The following is a 20249-nucleotide window of genomic DNA, read 5'->3' as shown; positions in this document are numbered from 1 at the left end:
ACCCCCCCGCTCCCCAACTCCGCAGCCCCCCACACACTCTCAACCACACCCCTTGGGCCACCTGAACTTCAAGGAAAGGCCCAGACGAAGACCTCCTCGGGCCCCTCCTAGCATCACCCATTCTCCAGCCAGGATCCCAGCCCTTCGACATCACTATAAGGCCCAATCCTTCCCTGCCAACAACTAACCCAGTACTAGCCCCATTCCCTTCTTTCCTCATTCCCCATGGTCCACCTCCAATCCCCCCACGGCTCCTTCCCTTCACTGCCCACCCACTTGCCCCTACCCACCCTGAACGACCCCTCCCCTAACCCCCCATGATCCCCAACATCCTCCCCTGGTCACACCCTTCCCCAACCCCCGGCCACCCCACATGCACTCCAGCTTCACCTACATCCCGCACTTACAAACATACCCCACCAACTCTCTTGCGCCCTCATCAACACCTACTCAGTCTCCAAAAACAAATTCCAAATATTTGACCTCATCACAGTAGAAAATCAATACGTACTTTTCATCACAGAGACCTGGTTTACTGATTACGCGCCTATTGCACACAATGTCTTCCCACCAGTGTACAAACAATGTTCTTAACAGATCGTGAAGGGGTGGAGGACTTTCGATACTACACCAACATCAATTCCCACTGATAATTAAGGACACCTCAAGCAACACCACAGAGTACGAATCCCTGCTGGTAAAACTCCAACTTTCACCATCTGCCTCGCACAGCTTCCTACTCATCTACAGTTACCCTGGCTTCAACAGAAACTTTGCAGACAAGCTCCGATAAGCAACCTCAACCTTCATCCAACACTTAGCATCTGGTTTGGCTCACCCTCAAACCCTATGGCCCGACCTCTCTCCGACTACGTAGAAGCATTTAACCTGACCGCACATCTCCACACCCACCTACAATGGAGGTCACACCTTCGATGCAACCTTCAGCACCAAAAACGTATCCACACTGTACCCACACCCCCTATCAAGGACTGATCACTTAGCAATCTTCTCTGTACCACTGACCATTGCGGCTAGCGCCCAAGGCCAAGCACGATCACCACCAACTCTCAAACCGCTATGGAATAAATTAGAGGTTACTCACTGTAGTGACCAACATACATAGTACCCTTTTCTCCATACTGCATGGGCGTCCCTCGCTAGGGATGGGAGACGGAACCTTTTTCACCAGAAAAAAACACCTTCCCCTTTAAATTTAGAGGCGCACAGGGGCGCGGCACTGGGAGCATGCGCTCCCCTGACTCTGCCCACCGGCGCCACTCTTCAGTCCCCATTAATGATTCAACAATATTACCATTGCCTAATGACACTAGTTTTATTAGGGGGGGAGGGGGGCATGGTGGGATGTATGGAGGAAAGGGGACTATGGACTAGGAGTATGTTAGTCACTACGGTGAGTAACTTATAATTACTCCTACGTCCCATCCCCTTTCCTCCATACTGCATAGGCGATTACAACTGAATGTAGCCACAGGGTGGAGAGGTGACCCTCCTTAAGAAAATAAAGTTCCTTAACACTGCCTGCCCAAATGTCGCATCTGACCTGGAGCAGGAATCCAAACAGTAGTGTTTGCAGAAGGCCGAAGCAGTGGCCCACGTGGCTGCCCTGCTGATGACCTGCCACGGAATGTGCCTCTGGAACGGAACTGCCGTAGCCTTGGCTTTAACAGCGTTGGGCATGCATGTCGCTGAAGTGGCTTGCGCTTCCCCCCTCATAGGCCTCCTTGATGGCCAAACGATCCACCTTGCTATAGAGGACCGACACCTGATCACCCAGCCTTGCCCCCCCGAAGGTGACAAAGAGCATCCAACTTGCGGAAGCTCTTGGTCCTGTTCAGATAGAATTTCAGAGCGTGCCAGACATCCAGACAGTGCAAGAAACTTTGAGCATCATCGTTAGGATCCACAAACAAAGTAGGTAACACTATCGCCACATTTAGATGGAAAGAGACCACTTTAGGCAAGAATGCAGGATGCGTTCTCAGGACCACCTTATCTTTGTTAAAAGTAGTGTACGGTTCCAACGTCACCAGTGTCTGAATTTCATCAACTATGTGCGGACGTAAGACCCACCAAGAGAGCTGTTATAATGGAGACCAGTGTGATGTCCGCGGATGCCATTGGTTCGAAAGGTTTCTGCGCCAGGGCACCCAACACTACGTTGAGGTCACCCACCACTTGTGGCTTCTTGATAGGCGGGTAAAGCCAGGGTTGGAGGAAGAGAAAACGTCCTCTCAGAGTTCCGGTAGGCTCCTATGGCCGCCAGGTGGCTACGGCATGTGTCCATTTGCACTCCTGAGTGTGCAAGGTGTGCAGAGAAGGATAGCACATCGTCCAACGTGCAAGTAACCGAGTCAATCTCCTTCGATTTAGCTCAGTGGCAAAACCTAGTCCATTTGCTTTTGTACTGGCTCCTAGTAGCCTGTGACAGCCATAGATGCTTTAGTGTGACCTGCTCAGGAACCACACTGCGAGGGCTAACTTCTGTGGGGTGGGGTGGATGACGCTGCTATAGAAGGTGAGCTGGGCCCAATGGCAGGTTAATGGGAGGCTTGTCCGAGAGGCTGAGCAGCTCTGAGAACCTTGGTCTCGTCGGCCACCACAGAGCTATCAGAATGATACTGAGCTGACCAGATTCTCTTATCTTGCAGATAACCCTGTGAGCAGGGGAGTGGGAGGAAATGCATATGCGTTCATGCTGTTCCACTGTATCTGGAAGGCATCAGCCAGGGAGCCGGGGCCCTGCCCCTGCAAAGGCGCAAACTGAGGGCACTTCTTTTTGCCACCTGATACACCAAGATCTACGTGGGGTTGTCCCCATCTGCTGAAAATCCCCAGCAGGACCTGATAGTTCAATTGCCATTCGTAATTGTCCGCTCCCGGTCTGCTGAGCCTGTCCGCCTCCAGGTTGGAGTACCCCAGGAAGTGGCTTGCAGTCAAGTAGATTTTGTTCTCCAGGGCCCACTCCCACATGCTGACTTCTAGGCTGCACAGAGAGGGGGACCTGGTGCCACACTGCTGGTTGATGTAATACATGCTGGTGGAATTTTCAATTTTTTGAATGAGGATCGTCTTGCCCCAGATAAGCGAGAAAAAGTCTTTGAGAGTGACCCAGATAGCTTTCAGCTCCAGCCAATTGATATGGGACTCCTGCTCCTGGAGGGACCAGACTCCATGGATGCTGTGGTTGTCCAGCGTAGAACCCCATCTGTCCAGGGAGGAATCTGTGGTGATGGCGACTTGCGGTGCTGCTTGCCCGAAGGCCCTGCCTGTCGGCAGGTTGCAGTCCGTGTATCCCCAGACGAGGTCCTGGTGGAGAAAGGGAGAATGCGGACAAGCTCCGCTTGAGGGCCCTGCTCCTGATTCCATGAGGCTGCGAAGTGCAGCTGCAATCTCCTCATCTTGAGCCTCGTGTGACCAGTAGGAAAGCCGCTGTGATACCCAATAGATGCTGGTACCACCAGACTGAGGTCACTTCTCTGCTGAGAAAATGACCTGTGGCTCTCTTGATGGCAGTGATCTTGTCCTCCGAGGGGAAAACTCTCGGAGCTTGTGTCCCAGATGAGGCCCAGAAAAGTCAGGCTCTGCATAGGCTGCAGATGAGACTTGATGAGATTGAGGGAAAATCCCAGTTCGTGGAGTGTGTTCATAAGGGCGAAGGAAGTGTGGAGAACCGCCTCTGGGGATCTCGCCCTGATGAGGCAGTCGTCCAGATACAGGTAGACTTAGTGAATCTGGACCCTGAGAAGGCCTGCCACTGCGTTTATAAGTCTGGTAAAGACCCTGGGGGCTGAGTTGAGGCCAAAGGGTAGAACCTTGTATTGGAAGTGGAAGCCCATGATCCTGAACCGTAGAAAGGAAGGATGCAGCTGCCGAATTGGGACGTGTAGATATGCATCCTTCAGATCCAGGGAGTACACCCAGTCTCCCCTGCAGAGTGTCTCCGTAATCAGCGCTGGCGTAACCATCTTGAATTTTTGAAGAGGGAGGTTCAGGGTGGAAAGGTTCAACACAACTCTCAGGCCAGCCTGGTTCTTTTGTATGGCGAAAATTCTGGAGTAGAAACCCAAGCCTCATAGGGGGACAAGGACTTCTTTCACTGCCTGGCTCTCGACGAGTGAATACATTTCCACCAACAGAGTTGTTGTCCCAATCTGCGGGAGGGGAGGAGCGGGAGCAATCAGTAGACGATAACCCATGGACACTACGGGTATGATCCAGGATTCCGCAAACCTTCAACACCAAGACTGTGCGTGAAGGGCAAGCCTGCCCCCCAACGGAGATGCGTAGATCCGAAGGGGGCGTGTCATGCCTTCTTTCCCTCTGAGGTTGGGGCAGAGGAGGGGGACTCAAGACCCCCCCCCATTCTGCTGTTTGCACCAGTGCCGACTGAGAACGGTCACGCTGTCTCTACCTCCACTTCTGGAAGCCCTGGAACCTGCCAAAGTTAGTCAGAGCGTTGATGCGACTGGGTTTCGGCCCTGGGCGTGGCCTTCGTGAGGTTAAAGACTTAGCCGTTTGGGAGCTGTTTTTGTCATCTAGCTCCTCATCGGTTGTCGAATGAAAGAGGTCGCCACCCTCGAATGGAAGGTCTAATATGCGTTCCTGGACGTACGGGTTAAACTTGGTAGCCCTTAGCCAGGCAGTCATGTCTGTGGTGATGCAGATGGCCCAGCCTGAGGAGGTGTCACTGTGCGCCACAGTGGACTCCATGATGTCCTGGGCCACCATTTTAGCTTCTGCCAGCCCCGCCTTGAAACATGCCTGGCTCTGCACCAGAAGTTCTGGAAGGAAGTTATTTCCCGCCAAAGCCTCTGGTTAACAGCTGCCTGCATGGAGTCTGCGTTGGATGGAAGCAGGTGCAGTGAGGCGTTGGTATAAACCTTCTTACCATAAGATCTTCTCTTCCTTGCCTAAAAGTGCCAAAGATGGGGTTGCCGAGAACGACTGAGGCTTGGAGTAGAGAGGCGCTGCAGCAATCACCGAAGAGTGCGGTTGAGGGTGCACCGACAGCAAAAGCGGATCCCCCTCCAGTTGCCTATACTTGGTGTTGAGGCGCCTATTGACAGACTGGGCCAAATGGGGTTCAAACCATTTGGCCAAGGCGACCACGTCCTTCTGCATCAGGATCCCTGTTCGGGGCGTAGATTGAGGACTTCTGCAAGGACCCCCTCTGCTCAACCTCGGGTTGAGGAAGGCCCAAGTACTCTGCTAGAGTTGCCAAGGCCTTTGTGGAAGGACTTGGCTGAAGATGGCGTGTCGGGATCCTCCTCCTCCTCCTCATCTGTGTCCACCCGAGGGTCCTGTTGGTCAGGGACCGGAGGAGGGGAGCTGGTAGCCAGCGGCTGCGGTGTGAAGACCGGAGCCGTAGTCTGTTGCTGAACCACCTGGACCGGAGGCTGAATGGGACCAGGGGGGTCTGCACCGGGGCCTGCAGCGCCGGAGCCATTGGTGGGAGCATGTCTGATGGTGTCCCTGAAGATGTCCCCCATCCAAGAAGATTTCATGAGCTAGAGGAACCGTTCAAAGAACCTGTCAGTGCAGGCCAGAGTGGTGGTAGGCGAGATCGACGGGGTAGCGAGTGGCTGCAGGAGCAGGTGCATGCTCTGCCCATATGGATGCAACCGGAACCTGCCATGCGTGAAGGAAGGTTAAGCTGTAGGCCACATACCTGGTTGACACCAGTCCCACCTTGACACACGTTCCTCCACCTGCTGCCTTCCCTGGAGGGGCGCTGACCACCGGATGTCTGGACTTTCTGGTCCGGTGGGCATTTTTTCAAGCTGCCTTCCACGGGCCTGCGTCGTGTTGCTCGGCTCACTGGGGCCCGCCCCGGACTCTTCAGTGTGGATCATGGGGCCTACCCTGTTCCTCAGGCCGAGGCCCGGTAGGCATTTCGCCCTCGGCGGATCTGCCGGTAGAACTGTGTATAGGCGCCCTCTCGGACATGTTGCCAGTATGAAGGCGTAGCCCCTGGGGGAAAAGACCCTGTAAAAGAACCTTCCGGTACCTCAGCATTGTCACCGGGAGGATCTACTGACCCCTCGGCTTGTAGGCCGGTGTAACGCTCACCTGACTCCCACGGAGGCGCTGGCCTGGTTCGCGCTGCTGTGACCTCTTCTAAGGTGATGCGCAGGGTTCGGAAGACGGACTGCATAATGGCTGTTCGGGTGGGGTTTAAATAGCCTTGGAAGAAGTTCCAGGTATGTATCCTTCCTCCAATCAGGTATGTATCCTACCCCGACCACGCCAGGATGGTAAATTAGTCCCACAGGTAAAGTAGTTCCTTTCAGGTCTCAAGGAGGCCGGGATCCTGCAGCATGGTCTGCATCAGGTAAGTGCACCCAAGCACTTCCATAATGAGCCTGGCGCCATAGGCGCCAGGACACTGTCCAAAGGGCCCCTATATGGGGTTGCTGGGTCCTTCCTTGGGGACTGGATGTCCGCTTTCTGGGACGCAGGGCTTGAACCGGCTCCCCGGGAGCAGGCATCATGACAGCCGGTAGCTGATTCAGACCAGGTACTTGTGCTGGTACAAGGACCTGGGCGGTCCCTCCCGCACGGGCGAGTCCTTGGGAAGGAGTCTCCCTTGTGAGGTGCACTGGAAAAGAGCGTCCCTACCTTAGGCCTGGATCGATGATAGACAAAGTCCTCTAGGTTCTCTGGAGGCGATCTCTCGAAGTGCTCCCTCCACCTAGCTAGTCTGTTCTTCAGAGCCCTACAGGAAAGCATGTTGCACGTGGTACAAGCTTGCCAGCCGTGGTCTGGGCAAAGGCACTGTAGGCAGAGGGCATGGGGGTCTTTAGTCGGAAAGAGCCTGTTGCAGGATGGACACCGGCTGAACCCTGTAGAAGTCGACATGCGCCGGGGAGGAGCCTGACACCTGAGGACCGAGTACCTGAATGATAAGACAAAAAAGACAGAAGAGAAGAAGTATCCGTACGTGTAATTACATGGCCGAAGCCAAACCCAGGAGCATTGGTGAATTTGGCCCGTTCCCGTCGACGCAGAATTGGGGACTGAGGTGTGGCACCTGAGGGCGAAGTCAGGGCAGCGCATACTCCCAGGGACGCATCCCCACGCAACTTTAAATTTAATGGGGAAGCTGGGATTTTCTGCTGAAAAAGGGTCTGTCTACCGTCCCTTGGAAGGGACGCCCATGCATGCATTATGGAGGAAAGGGGACGTGACGTAAGAGTAATAACGTATATCTTTGCATATAACTCTCATTTAGACCATGGCATTTCACTAAAGGCAATATATTAACTCATTGCATAATAGAAATCAAGCACAAACAGTGGAATTTAAGGAACCGTGCTTCATTACAAGTCATCAAGGTTATAAACCTATTACTGACTCATATTGCCATTCAGTGGTGCTCTACAATGCTTTATATATGAATATAACTAATTTTTTGTTTTCTTTCTTCTTTACCCTCACAATTGGTTTGCTTTTCTGCTTTACTAGTGATTGTACAAAATGTTACTATGTTTTGTTTAAGCAGATATCAACCTTGACAATGCCCAGTGGGCAGAACTCGTGGCCATGAAGTCGGGCTGTTTCTAATTGACACTCACGTGTTTTTATACAAGTATTTGTATGAATACTCACCTGCTTCAACACAATTAGTATAAGAAACCTCACAGCATGTATATGTTTTTGTACCAAACACATACCATTACTTGGCAACCACAGGGATTGTGATGAAACAATGACCCCCCCCCCCAAAATTATGAATAAGGAGATGGACTATGCGAAGTAACGAGGCATAATCATTAAAACAAATATTCAACCAATTTTGGAATATAAAATTTTAGGGGATTGCTCGTATTGGAATCACACACCATTAGCCTTAATCTTAACATAGCATTGGTTTGTATGCTAGGGTTTCCATAACTCAGCTGCTACCCCCAAATATACATCAGACAACATCCCACAACTAAATTACAGTAGAGTGGCGCAGACTCATTGGTCTGAAAACCCAATTGCATTTTCAGACATTACTTAGCTGTTCAGTACTGCCTCAGCTACCGACGTCTACACTAGTGTGTTCCTCTCTGGGGACAGGGTAGTGGATAAGAGCTTTACAGAATACCTACGGACACGCAGGAATTTTCCCATCAAACCACCTGTCCACTATAATAGTTTCTCACAGCTCTTAAAAGAGCCTAGTCCTCAATTGCTTATGTGGTCTCTCACTAATTGCTAATAACATATGTAAAGGAGTCACGAAGCAAGACACAGACAACGGATTCAAATTTCAAATAAAAAAAGTATTTATTAACTTAAACGTCAGGATAGTGTAAGGCCTAACTTGCCCTATACTAAACTGGGATTACCCTAAACAAATAAACCAAGGATAGTCCGAGTTAGTAAGTTCAACTTAAAAGTCTGTGTCCAAAACCTTTACTTACCTTTACAACTAAAGGTAGACAATGTAGGCATGCCAGCAACCAAAGTAACAGTGTTAAAATCAAAGTTCTGAGCTGCTTCCAGCTCCAGGCTTTCTCTTGGCTCCCATCCCGAAGTTCAACACAGTTCTTTAGGCTTGAGATTCACACACTCATCAACTTGTGATGCCTTTTTTTCCCCATCACTTGAACAATGTGGGCCAAGTCTCTCGACTTGTCTTGGTTTACTCCAAGAAAGGGTTCCTCAGTCTAGGCGCAGTTGTCGGACCACACGGTCCACCCACCACAGGTCATGCAACCAATAACGCTTGGCACTCTACAACAGTTCATTCTTTCTCATAAGACTTCCTTGACAACACAGGTTTTCTTTCTGCACCTGTGCTATAAGTCCATTTATATTTCTGGTTCACTTTATTGGCTTCTTGCCTTTAACATGCGAGACTCGCACTGTCCAATAGTGTTTTGCTTTTCGATCTTTTCACTTGGCTTGCAAATGCTGTGTCTTTAAATTCATCTCTTTCACAAAATGCATTTCACTTTCAATTTCATTAATGCGATAAACTAATTTTCTGACATAAAATGTCACTTTTTGGTCTAGAGACCCTTTTAGACTATTCTTGCTTATTCAGCATGCACCGCAACCCACACCATGTTCCTGGAGTGCCGCGGTCTGATTGAACCTTGCCTGTTGCTCACTGGTGTGTGGTGCTCCTCCAGGCACTCTGGTCTCACTTCTGAGTTCTCGCTCGCTCCCCTCACTCCAGAGGAGCTCTGGCGAGCAGCGCTCACCCCCACCAGTTCTTCCTGCAGCGGTCGGCAGCATTTGTGTTCCCCACTCCCAACGGGGAACACAAGACAACCGTCTTTCACCATTTAACAGGTTGCAGGAATGAACACTTTGTTTAACTTGCCTGACCATAGTTATTGGGACATGCCTGAGCCTTAAAGCAGTCATCAGGCCTCCTCCTCGTCCCAGTACCAAAGTGGTGAAATGACCGGTTAGTGTTCACTACTCTTAGTCCTCTCTTCCTCGTTCCAGTACTATAATGGTATGAATGAGGAAAAATTAGGCGAGATGGTTTACAACAACCTATAAAGGAAAGGGGATGGTAAGGTTGGTTCTCACTAGAAAAGGGGGGATATGCCTCACTTGTGGATATCCTCTCCCCAATCCCCAAGTAACGCCCACCCAGGTGATCATCCCTCGCATCTCCAGCACCAGGGTCAGTATCCAAAAGCAAAGACCTTTCTCTGACCACCTGTAAAGTGGATCCAAGGGGAGTAGGTGTGAGGTTACCCTTAGGTTTCTCACACAGTATGGGTTGTTTGCATATATTTAGTGTGTTCGGCTTCTTCCCATGAGCCCAGTAGTCCAAATCAAAGTCCGCTCTAACCACAGTGGACACCAAGATTTTTAGAAGACAAATACATTGCCAGATTATGTGGCATCAGCCCCGAATACACTACTGCAACATATTGGAGTTACTCTGAATTTAGGTACACCTTATCACAGCCCCTTGCTACCATAAAAAATAAAAAAAGGGTCAGGATGATGGGTAGAATTCCCCTTCTGTGCAAACTTTCTCACCTACACCTAAATTTAGAGTAAGATTCGTGGTAAAGAAAATTAAATTGTATTTCTTTCAATCAATTAAAAAAAATAATTAAGATATAGGAAGTTGTCCTGTGCGTCCACCAATAAAGAATATGCTCAGATCAATGTCAACAGCAGATCAGTGCAATTATTGGTGCCTGATTTGAAGAGCATTTTAAGGTTAAAAAGTGCTTTCATTTCAATTAATGGCACAAAGAAGTTTTGATTACAAAAGGACGTCTTTCAGTATAAAAATATCAGTGTTATATTTGTACTCACCACTAGCTAGTTCTAATTGACTCTTGGCAAGTAAGAAAGTGTGCTGTGTATAGAATTGAGGTTGCAAGTAACTTTATGGCTGGCTAGTAGCCTGTAACTTGACCTTTTGACCCCTGAAAACATTTGTACTTGCCGAGTACCCGGATTGGGAATGGGAATTATTTTTCACTCCTGAAAATATATTCCCAACTACACAAAGTATGATGTAAAACATTTCCAACCCAAAATCTTATCTGGACCCCATCCAGTAAGTACAGGATCCCTTCCATGAAAAAAGGAGGAGCTGTGCATGGTTAGTCACAGGCCACCCGTACCTGTTGAATTAGATTACTAATAGTTTTCAGTTTGCTCAAATATCATAGGCTGGCTTTTTGCTATTGTCACTACCTGTCCATCTAGCAATTGTGTATTCTTAATTATCAAGGCAAATGCCGTCCAGTCAAAAGCCACTATTTAATTGTCAATGGGCCTCAATTATATTACACTTTAATGTGGAGATGTGGTTCCGTAGAGGTTAAGCTGCTGACCTTGGCACCTCGATATCTGTTTAAATACCAGCTTTTGCAGTGAACCTAAAGAGTTTTGTAATTCTATGCAAATCTTTCTATTTGCCCTAAAATCTAAGTATATGCAATGTAAACAAGCATACAAAGTAACCATGTAGTGTGCAATCCTTTCTGTTCACAGTGTGTGTCTCAATCCCCAGAACACAGCAGGTCTTCAGTCCTCATACATGGACGAGAGCATTAATCTGTCTAAAGATTCCATTGGGAATCCTCTGAAATATTGAAAATGATCAGCCATAAACTGGCAAGATTGTGGTCATCAAATGGTGAGGGTGAATGAGAAAGACCAAAGAAAATGGCTTTCTTCAGATGCGAGCCCAGATGGTGTAGAATTTGGAAAACAAGCTCAAAGCCTGCAATTGGGAATGACTTTACAATTAGCAGAACAATGCAAAAAGTTAGTCCATAAGAACAGTCCTTCATATATTAACCATCGAAACAAAAAATGTAAACTAGTTGAAGTTATTTTTTCCAAAGTAAATCCCAAGAAATAGGGTTTGGAAAATGTTTGTTTCTACCTAGTCTTGCTCTAATAACCGTTTTTTTTTTACTGCACCCTTCTAATCTTCTTAAACTGCAATATGTACTGCACGAGATCATGTTTGTAGCTAGTATGCATCTAGAGAAATCTTACGCATTTCCAACTGGAATTAAATAATGGTGGATGCTTATCAGACTCCTTAAAATAGTAAATTAATATTCATGGAATAAGTGCGTTTCTCTACAGTGGTTTCTTGATTAGCAACTTTACAAAAATGTTTACCTCTGGATAGACAGTTCAACTATGGACATACATCAATTCTGACATGCCAACATAAAAAAAGAGCAAGGATGGAGAGAGAGACTGACTGCTGCATAGAAGTAAGATTCAGTATAATCCTTTTAATGCAAACATCTGGTGTTAAAGTCCAATATGCATTAGCACATAGGAAACGTTTCATACAGTAAGACTTTACAAAGGTCTAATACGACTTCAACTGATCATCAACGCTATACAGTAATTTAAAGTCTCCCTCATCTATTAAGGTTTTCCAGTCAGCAAAACCTGCCATAAACTAATAAGCCAGTATTTATTATACATTCTATTCCCAGGTCAAAAACTACTTTTGTATGCATCATGCAATGGCGATATTTAGAGCATAGTGGCATATAATGGAATATGTGCTGTATGAGGTAGATTTAACAATTTTCAAAGGGAAGATTATGGCAGCACAGGTTTCATGTCTTTGCTATAGACATATGTTGGTAAAAGTAAAAAAAGAAAGAAAATGAGAATGGTCTTTTAGTCCATGTTCATTGGCTGCTTAATGTCAAGGAGACACTAGGAGAAGACCAACTAAAACGGGCAGCCTATTAAAATGATGGAATCCTTTTGGCTCATGAGATCGGACACCTTGATGGTGACCTATGCAAAAAAACAATGTCTGATCATACTTAGGAATTGTAGGCACAATATAATTACAAGGTAGAGAACTTTTCTGAAGAGAAACATTCCTACAGAGACAGTATTGCCTATATAAAATCTCAACGTCCCCACACAGCAGATACGCATTTAAAGCAACATGGTCCCTGCAACTAGATACAGCTTTTTACCTGCCAAGAGAAAGAATTTAACCCAGTTAGGTTCTATTTAAAAGAATGTCTTCTAACTACATCATACAGAATTACGCCATAGAGATTAAATTGGATAATGATCCAATAACAATCCTTCGGTTACTAGTTCCCAGTTAGTGAACTTGAAGGCTTGCACTTATTTTTAAAATAAATCTATGTTCAGAACATGCCTATTGCATTTTTCTCCACTCGAAGAAAGCCCCTTTAACTATTGTGGAAATGGTCTGTTCATTTGACCATAATGTAGGTCTTCACTGAGCCCCTTTTTAACCACATTTCCCCCTTCAGGTTTTGAATCATGGCAATAGTTTGGCCGACTGAACTTGGTGTTCACCTCCTCATTTACGTGAAATGTTTCTAGGAAAAGATGACAAATGTACCAGTATTCAAAATAAAAAGCCTGGAAAATGCTGCTATATAGGTGGTTTGTTACACCGTAATGCACAAGACAGAAATACACAGATCAGATCAATGCTGCAAGCCAGAATATGCTGAATTTGAATTTCGTTGAATATGGAAGTGAAGGTATTTGCTTAAAATAAAGATTTAACAGGAGTCAAGATGCCTTTTTGACTCTCACTATTTTAGTGAGGATACAGAAGAGTCTACATTACATCTTAGGCTCCGGATGGGGCACACATATCCATTGACTCCCAATACCATTGAAAGGTACACAAGCTGTTTACTGGAATAAAGCAACAGAAGTGAAAATGAGATTACAAAATCTATGGAATACAATGGATCAGATCACTCAGTCAAGGAAGCATCTGTTCGAGTTAATCTGTCACCCACATATAATAAACTTCTGAGAAGAAAACCAAGAATGTGTTTGCCCAGTATAAGAGGGATCTTTCCCTCTACTCCATGTCAATAATTAGTTTGATTTTCCTATAAATATCTGTAATGTTAATCTTTATAATGGTAGAGGTTTCCGAGGTCTGGGTGACAAATTATCTATATTGCGAACTGCCAGGGGCTGCACTGGATTCTTCTTCTGCCAAAGCCAAGATATTAATGATTGAACTTGAGGTTGTATGATCTATGAAAATTACTACAATATTGGGGAATATTATTTAATTGAACAATATATGAAGTTAACCTTTAATAAAATATTAAAACTATTCAAGGTATTTTATTCTCCAGCAGAAGGATAACATTACTTTGAAAAAACATACTCTAACGTGGTACATAATGAACAATTTCACTATTGCATCTGTATTTAAAGCCAACATCGGCTCACATGGTAACAAAAATCCAATATTTATTAACAACCTTATGACATACCTGGCTCCGAATACATCTTTCTTTGCAAGATCAATTCCTGAAACAACCTTCACTCGGAGGATGCGAGATTCATCCTACCAAACATAAGCAAAAATAGATTAGAGTACTTCCCTGGAAAGGAATTAGAAAAAGATATCAAGTAGAACGAACTACGGACAGGAATCCTGATCCGTGTAGACATTAACCTGCTTAGAATAGGCTTTTTAACACGTTTAATAAAGTACCATCAAAGCAATGCAATGTTTTTGCAAACTCCAATATCATCCACTGAAGATCATCTCTGAATTGGAAGTATGCCAGCTAGGGATTTGGTGTCAGTAACAAATGGGGAAAAGGTTAGTTGAAGTTAAATGCTACCCCAATTCTGCATTAAAATCTCAGGTCATATTTGGTCACTAGTTTTAAAAATAGGAATAAAAAAGTTTCTAGATTAGATGGGCCATATCATACAATTGCAAGTTTTTGTTATTTATTGGACTACCAAAAGGGAGAGAAGGGAGAGATAAGGGAACGAGAGAAGGGGGGAGAGCCAGAGAGAGAAGGGGGGAGAGCCAGAGAGGGAGTAGGGGGGGAGCCAGAGAGAGAGTGAGTAGGGGAGGAGCCAGTGAGAGAGAGGGGGGGAACCAGAGAGAGAGAGGGGGGAGCCAGGGAGAGAGAGGCGGGGGAGCCAGAGAGAGAGAGAGGGGGGAGCCAGAGAGAGAGAGAGGGAGGGAGCCAGAGAGAGAGAGAGAGGGGGGGAGCCAGAGAGAGAGAGGGGGGCGAGCCAGAGAGAGAGAGAGAGAGGGGGGCGAGCCAGAGAGCGAGAGAGGGGCGAGCCAGAGAGCGAGAGAGGGGCGGGCCAGAGAGAGAGAGAGAGAGAGAGAGAGAGAGAGAGAGGGGGGAGCCAGAGAGAGAGAGAGAGAGAGAGAGGGGGGAGCCAGAGAGAGAGAGAGAGCGAGAGAGAGTGGGGGGAGCCAGAGAGAGAGAGAGTGGGGGGAGCCAGAGAGAGAGAGGGTGGGGCAGAGAGAGAGAGGGTGGGCAGAGAGAGAGAGAGAGGGGGGAGCCAGAGAGAGAGAGAGGGGGGAGCCAGAGAGAGAGAGAGAGGGGGGGGAGCCAGAGAGAGAGAGGGGGGGAGCCAGAGAGAGAGAGAGGGGGGAGCCAGAGAGAGAGAGGGGGGGGAGCCAGAGAGAGAGAGAGAGGGGGGGGAGCCAGAGAGAGAGAGAGAGAGAGAGAGAGAGGGGGAGCCACAGAGAGAGAGAGGGGGAGGGTGAGAGAGGGGGGCAGAGAGAGAGAGAGAGGGGGGGAGCCAGAGAGAGAGGGGGGCAAAGAGAGAGATAGGGGGGAGCCAGGGAGAGCAGGGGGGGTTCTTTATTTAGTTTCTGGAGGTCCCAGAGTTCGCACAGACCATTTTTTTTGCAAGACCCCTAAATTGGTGCATTTAGTAGTTTCAATACTGAATGTATCACAGCAGTGCTGGAGCAAAAATATGGCTAATGTGCACCACAGCAATTCAATCATCTTTAAGTTATTGTGCCATTTTACCAGCAAGAACGCTCTTATGGTCTAAAAAAATGTTTTTTTTCAATAAAATATGCATGTCTTCTGATCAGATCAGTTGTACCTACTCTGCAGTGAAATGGAAGCACTGGAACCAATTATCCACTTGAAGAGCTAAACTAATACTAAAGCAGTAGTGGCTGGTATCTGGGATACCTCAGTTCCTCAAATAGAGAAAACAAACTGCCAGCCCAAAATCAATGGCCTTCATGAGAAGTCCACTTGCCAAGTCTCTTGAAGCACTGTGCCTAGATGCATGAGACACTTTGCAGGGACCCGTGTCAGGGCCACAAGACAGCAACACATTGTCTCTCTCACTAGACAATGCCAGTTCAAAACTTCATGTTGGTGTTTTGTCTTTGCTTTCAGGAAACTGGTAATAACTAGTCTTCCAAGGCAGTAATCAAAACATATTGTCCTGGGCAAGTCTAAAATGTGTATGCATATTGAACAACAAGGAGTTACAAGACTTAACTACCCTGAATCTGTAAAGAACCCAAGGGGAAATCTGGGAAATCTTCAGCTTTGATTGGAGGACCTTGCTTCCGCTTTGACCCTTAACACCAGCTTCAAACCACAGCATTTTGAAACCTCAAGATTCAGCACCACGAAGTACAATCTAATTTGCTTGTAGTTTGTAAAGACTATGCCGAAATTGTGATGTTCACAGACAATTTGCTCCTACTGAAAATAAACAGGAGACAATAAATCGGAAAAACCAGACACATCAGCTGGCGCCCATGAACACTGCACAAGACTCTTACATGCGCACATGGGACATTATTTTACTGCAAAGCTTCTAAATCACAATCAGCAGTTGTGCCAACAGATTTTTTTTACTTCATCAGGACCATCCCCTTCAGTGTGGCACGTGTCCCAATTGTTGCGGCACTTTGGGTGATCCCCTTAACAGTCTGAACCTGATTTAAACTTAGACACAAAGGGATTTTCTTGGACTTTTCAACTATGAAACTTTAATTGCTGCACCCCCAAAAAAAGCTCCTAAGGCCATTATTGAATGGTGAAAGATGTGGAAACTCTATTGGGGTATTAGTGCGTTTAAAATGTCTAATGGTTTCTAGCTAATGCGAGCAATCTATTTTTGTGATCCTCACTGCCTGCATGTTACACTCTTCAGTACCTTTTGCAGGGTTAAGGCTATGTCCCAGCAAGGTTACCAAGAAGAGAGCTATGAGGACCACTGAAAGACTTTGTATAACCTCTGAATAAATCTAGGTGCTCCAGATGCTCAGGCATCAAGCACACACATCATGCACTTTATTCAAGCCAATTATTTGCATACAAGTATAATGCCTTAATAATTGTCAGTTCAGAGCTTTCAACTCAAATGCTCGATCTGTTCAGAGCTACGGAGCTACAGGAAACAGGAGCTACAGGAAACAGGCTCAGGATACCCATTATATCCTAAAGTTTAAAGTAGACTGGAGCCTGTGTATCTGGTAGATGCTGACGATGACATTTTTCCAACACGTGTTCATGCTACTTGCAGATAAAGTCCAAGTGACATTTGTTCCTGGGAGAAAAGTGAAATGGTTGTTTCTGGAAACGGTCTGCAGTTTGAAATTGTCTTTCAGAGGAGAAGTTGGATGATAATTGAAGGTTTGAACATGAATTAATCTTTGCATAAATTACAGATGTAATTTCGATCATCTTCATTCCATTCAGTCAAAGTAGATATTTAATTGACAATTGTCACCATCTCCGAAAGAATACAGAGAAAATAATCAGAATCACTTTTGTAAGGCGGGTGTAATGTGTGACCATTAACGTGTACAAGCGGGCCATTTCCTTACAGGTGTGCATTGCCAAGTGTATACACCTGGATCTTCGTAGTAAGATATCTGAGCAATAATAGCAGCCATGAGAAAGGAGAAAACGAGATAAATCTGAATACTATCTCTGCTCCTCTGTATTCCATGTGGCAATGCACAAAAGTAAAATGAATATAATGCATTCAGGAAACAATATTAACAAATCAGTGCCACCTCAGGATTTGAAGGACTTGGGGTAATTTATCTCAATCAGCCGAAGTGCTTTAGTGACGAGAACAAGCTTGGGTGAGTGGTTAAACACTGTATGCAAGGATTGCAAAATGTCTCATTTGCAGCTTCTGGGATCAGAGTGTTAGTCTTAGATTCCGCCACAAATTCAATTCACGTATACATTGCTTTTTAGGAAGTCCAAGCAATGGCTATGCATAGCACTTTTACCAGACTGTTGAGTACATAAATATACCAACAGGTGACAAGTGCAGCCATGTATATCTAATCTAACTTCACACCTGCTACTGCTCTGCTGTGTGGCGTCCCTTCCAATGAAATCTAAACCTAGGTTTCCATGGAGTGGGCCGATACAAAGCATTTGTGAACCCTCCAACTATTTACTAAGCATACCTTGATTTTTACTCCGAGTTTGTCCACCTCAGCCCTACAATCAAATCGTCAAAAGAAATTTGGATTTCTAAATGATAGGATAAAATGAAACTCGCATCATCGTAATAAATTATGTACAGACTATTTCCCTCCTATTATAATGCTGAAGTATTTCGAACATATCAAAAGGCTTTAGAACCTAGAAACATTTGGTTTGGGGGAATACCAGCTTTATTAAAAAACCATTAAGTTCACCCAACTTTCAACAGAAGATGCTACGTGTGGCTCAACTCATAGAATGCACTTCCGACCACATTCTTTTTTGTAATGTTTTTAACATTAGGCACCTTACAAAAATCACCAATAAATATCAAGTCATTATTGTTGCAAGGGAAAAAAACAAGCCACTACAAAACATACAAATAGCATGATATAAATCCAACGTATTAACAAATGGAAACAAAAACAAATAAAAAAAAGCAATGAAAGTATGGCTTATTCTCGTACAACTTGATCCAGAACTTGCACAGTGAACCAAGTCAGTCTGAGGATCCGGAGAGCATAAACACATTTCATCCATGTAGTTGAGGAGGGTGTATCTTGTCACATTATGAGGGATGTTTTCAATCTCCAACCCACTAAAAGCATGGTTACAGGTATTTAACTCCCAAGGCATGTTTAATGTACAATAGAACAGAAAATGCTTTGGTGCCGCACTGGTGGTCAAATATCACAAGGGCATTCTGTGACAGTTAAGGGAACTCGCCCAGGCACTCTTAAGTGTGGTGGGATGCCAACCTGAACTTTACATTGAAAGTATCGTCAAACAGGGGGAAAAAAAACCTGCAAGAGGTACACAGCTGACAACCTACAGCAGAGTATGCTGAGAGAAGGTGCGCTACCAGGGAATTAGTAGTACAGCTAATAAAGTCGCAAGTTCGCTCCAACAAGATCAAACCAAAAGTCATCTTATATAAAGCTTAGCTATCTCCATCTCCTATCCTATCCCTCTCACTAAGTCTGGAAGGAATTAGTTCAAGAGGGACATCCTGATCTCCAATCCAGGCCTCCCCGTCGCCGATACCTACATCAGTGCATCCTCGAAACAGACTCATCAACATCGTCTTTGTTGTTCCCTCACCAGACCTACGACCCCTGATATGGTCTTGGCTCTCTATCTCTTCCTCTCCCATTAATGGTGTCACTCAGAGGCCCTCTTGGCTTCGTTCAACTCCTCCAAGATCACCATTACTGTCTATTTGAATGGCACCGTCTTGGTCCAGGGCTTCCTCCTCCTTTGGCTATTACACCACCTCCTGCTACCCCCCTCTTACCACCCTCGGGCTCCTCCACCTCCTTCGCTGGTTGTACTTCAAGCCTGTACCCCACCCTGGAAGTCAATCAAATGTGACAACATGCTCCACGACGCTAGTCTTAACTCTAGCTCCGCTGTCAAACACTCCTCTGACACCTCCTCGAAGAACTTGACCTGTGCGTCCTTGCTCTCGCGAGACCTGATTCATGGTCAGCTCTGTCACAGGTTTTGACACTCCTCCCTGATGGCTCCAAGATCCTCTCCAAACCCAGAACAGACATGGAGGTGGAATAGCCCTGATCATTCCGGAGTGGGTCCCTGCTTCTGACATTCATACGCAGGGCTACTCCTCCTTTGAATGCCTGGTATGCAGGCTCTCCATCTCCCCTGCCCTCTCACTGACTGGTCACCATCTACAGGCCACCTGGCCTCCTCTCAGTGGACTGACCTCTCCGCTTCTCACCTCTCTTTGCCTCTACCTCTCAACTTCTCCTCCTTGGATACCTCAACATCAACCTGGATGCTTCTAATTTGGGCTATTGCGCAACCTCTGCGACTCTCGCTTTCCATTCTACCCCCTGGTCTGACACTTTCCCGGTCGCACCCTGGATGTTCTCTTCTCTTTAGACATCCCTCTCTCTAACCCCCTCACCACTCCTCTCTTGGACTGACCACTTTCTGCTCTCCTCTCACCTAAAAATGTCCCTCAGTCTACACCTACCACAGCACTGCCACCTACCTTCTCGTTCATTCGGCCCATGAAGCGTGCGTCAGTGGATGCCTTTGCGCTACTTTCTCTGCTTCTCCTGCGGCTGACTCGCACTCTGACAGAGCCCTCACTATCTATCTTTCGATCAACACTCTGGACATCCTTGCCCCCGTCATGAGAATCGGTCTGAAGCATATCTCCAAGTGAAACTTTTGGTATGACTCTGACCTCCCCCAAACTTTCCAAACTTAACACCCACTTCGGGACCGGGCAAGGGGGGGGTCCCACTGCAGTGACTCCAAATTAGACAGGAGATCACCAGACAGGGATATAAGTAATCCACCCCATCCGCAAAATCCCTGTCATTGCTGGTTAGATGGGTGATAAACCATATGGTGACTTGAAACTGGGTGATGTGGTTTCTAACCCTCTGTATGCACAGTACTCGCTGGAAACAAAATAACAGGGGTAGTATCATCCCTGGCAGAGGGGAGGATAAAGAGAATCAGAAATGAAAAACAAGAAGA

At 46.4% G+C, this 20249-nt stretch overlaps 1 protein-coding gene across 2 annotated transcripts in view; it reads right to left on the bottom strand.

Moving 5' to 3' along the window:
* NEDD4L (NEDD4 like E3 ubiquitin protein ligase) overlaps nucleotides 1-20249 on the bottom strand; it is a 2900454-nt gene that overhangs the window by 2617660 nt on the left and 262545 nt on the right. For both annotated transcript variants that reach the window (XM_069627054.1, XM_069627053.1), the window contains exon 2: nucleotides 13770-13843. In XM_069627054.1, coding sequence (XP_069483155.1) covers nucleotides 13770-13843 — 74 coding nt within the window. The remainder of the gene's footprint in view (nucleotides 1-13769; nucleotides 13844-20249) is intronic.

This window comes from Ambystoma mexicanum, chromosome 6p (genome assembly GCF_040938575.1).
Source record: "Ambystoma mexicanum isolate Mex_15411 chromosome 6p, UKY_AmexF1_1, whole genome shotgun sequence".
In the NCBI taxonomy this organism is placed as follows: Eukaryota; Metazoa; Chordata; class Amphibia; order Caudata; family Ambystomatidae; genus Ambystoma; species Ambystoma mexicanum.
This window is presented reverse-complemented; position numbering and strand designations above follow the sequence as displayed.